Genomic DNA, 2,160 nt, shown 5'->3' with positions numbered 1-2,160 from the left:
GGGTGCTACAGTATTAGAAGTTTCGCCGTATCTTCCTGTATTATGAAAAAATCATGTGTCCATATGTGCTAAAATCATTGATAAATAGCACGACAGTGGGAAATAGGTCCAAATCTTTGTGGTTTGAGGTATTTGTGCATCATGACTACAGATGATACGCGAAGTGAATGCTTCGACATTAAAGACCAATTCATACAGCAAAAGTCTTGCTTTGGCAATCAACGGAACAAAACTTATCTGTTGCACCACACCGGTTATGGCAGTGAGGAGAAAGAAATTATACATCTTAGCTGTAACCAGTGTACACGAAGTGGCCACGACGTGTGCCATCCTCAAATCTTCCTAGAAAGGATCACTTGACTTCATCCCGTGGTCTGGATTTATGTGCTTCATTTAGACATCTAAAAATGTAAGAACATTTTATTCCCCTATGAAGTCCCTTATTTTAGGTTCACAATGAATTGTAAATTCACTGAGTCAGATAAATGTAAAGGTGTCAGGAATAAATGGCCATACATTTATTTCATTAAAATTTAGAGGCCATTTTGTTGTGCAAAACGCTAAGTTGACCCCAATCTTGGGCTCTACCTGTGGCCCTTCACGCCTCGTCAACGCTCAATCTGGGTGGTGTATAGCCGTTAAGCTCCTATGCGTTCTCTTTCGATTCATCGGGATTCCATCTCGAAATATCCAAAGCTTGCCGAAATAAGTTCTCTACATCGATAAACTAAATGCAATGAAATTATTTGACAAAATGCGTTAAAGGATTTAAGTGAATAATTCATCCAATTTGTAGCATAGGAAATTTTGAGAAACTTGTAGAGACTGCGCTGAAGCAATGTTGATGAAGTACTTGAACAGTTGTTTGTTGGGTGTGTTTGGCAGTTAGTAAAGCACGGGGAATATAATACTTTCGGTATGGCATTTACATTTTTAGCAAATAAGGCTATTGAGAGCATATCTATGTGTAGCGTTTATAGGATCCAGGTGGACAAGGGTAGATTTTTCATTTAGGAGGCATTTTATTGGTGAACGTTAGGCCGATGCTAGTGAGGAGCCCTGGACTACCATAACCGCGATCTGCCAAAGGACCTAAAGTGTACACATAAAGCTTAACTAATACAGAGATGAGGACTGCTAAATATGGTCACCAGTTAATGAGAGACAGCCACTAGATCTGCGTTCATGCATCGAACGACCGACTGAGTGACCAGCTCTCATCGAATGGTTGCTTCCATTATCGCTTTCGGCCACTTGTATACTTGCAAGAACGGGATGCCTACTTCTTGACCAACCGTTCTAAATTCAGGATTTATGTTTAGGTGTTGTGAGTTTCGTTTTCGCATGGCACTGAAAATGCTCAAACTTGGGTCTGATCTGTTGCACAAGAACGAGGACACTTCTCACTAACCAATTAGGATTTGGATGAATTGCCTAGCTAGATCGATTGTAAAGCAAGCGACGCCAATGTGAAGTGCAGCCTGGCATTAAACAAAGGTCATGCTGTTTAGATTTGTATGTTCTGTGGTTTCATTGTGACATGGAATTAAAGTAGTATGATAGCTGGATTCTTCGAATTGTAGGATGGACATTGATCCATGCTATCAGCGTTCAGGAAATTTTGCGCATCAGTGAGGCATGGAACGCCATACAGCTTAGAGTCATTTTAACTTAAATGAAAATCAAAGACGTTAACTTTTACCTAGAGCAAAATGCACAACAGTTTTTTGCAAAAAATGTAAGCGATCCGCGAGAAGGTACCAGTGCTACCTAAGTACATTGATATGTGCGTAGATGGATGGGTGGATTGATGATTTTGATTTCATCCTCACTTTTAATAACTTGATGAAGGTGATACAGCAATTTGGATAGTCTCTACTGAATAGTTGTCACCCAGGAGGAACAACTGCTACGAGGCAAATTTGCATTCAGTCTCATCGTCACTGACGAATGGGTTGTTACTTCACAGCTGTAGGTGGAGTAAATTAGTAATTAATGCTGTGGTTTATGAAGTCACAACAAGAGATCATTAAAACCAAGACCTAATGTAAACAATGTGGATGAAGGAAGGCTTGATTTACGTTAAATCTTCCGGAAACAGCTTGACTTTAAAAGTGCTGTCTCTAAATTTGGTTGCCTTACAAGTCTTTCGTAACATGC

General features: G+C 39.9%; 1 protein-coding gene across 1 annotated transcript in view; it reads left to right on the top strand. All coding sequences in view use genetic code 11, as the record gives it.

Moving 5' to 3' along the window:
* The window catches only part of EGR_10549 (hypothetical protein), a gene marked incomplete at both ends in the record, with an annotated part of 3,012 nt that extends 2,475 nt beyond the window's left edge, over positions 1-537 (top strand). Inside the window, 2 exons of the mRNA XM_024499798.1 lie at positions 347-409; positions 450-537. Of these exons, the coding sequence (XP_024345791.1) occupies positions 347-409; positions 450-537 (151 nt within the window). The remainder of the gene's footprint in view (positions 1-346; positions 410-449) is intronic.
* Between the last annotated feature and the right edge of the window lie 1,623 nt (positions 538-2,160).

The sequence above is a fragment of the Echinococcus granulosus genome (genome assembly GCF_000524195.1).
Source record: "Echinococcus granulosus chromosome Unknown EG_S00232, whole genome shotgun sequence".
In the NCBI taxonomy this organism is placed as follows: domain Eukaryota; kingdom Metazoa; phylum Platyhelminthes; class Cestoda; order Cyclophyllidea; family Taeniidae; genus Echinococcus; species Echinococcus granulosus.
Note: the sequence above shows the minus strand (reverse complement) of the source record. Positions and strands in the feature narration are given on the sequence as shown.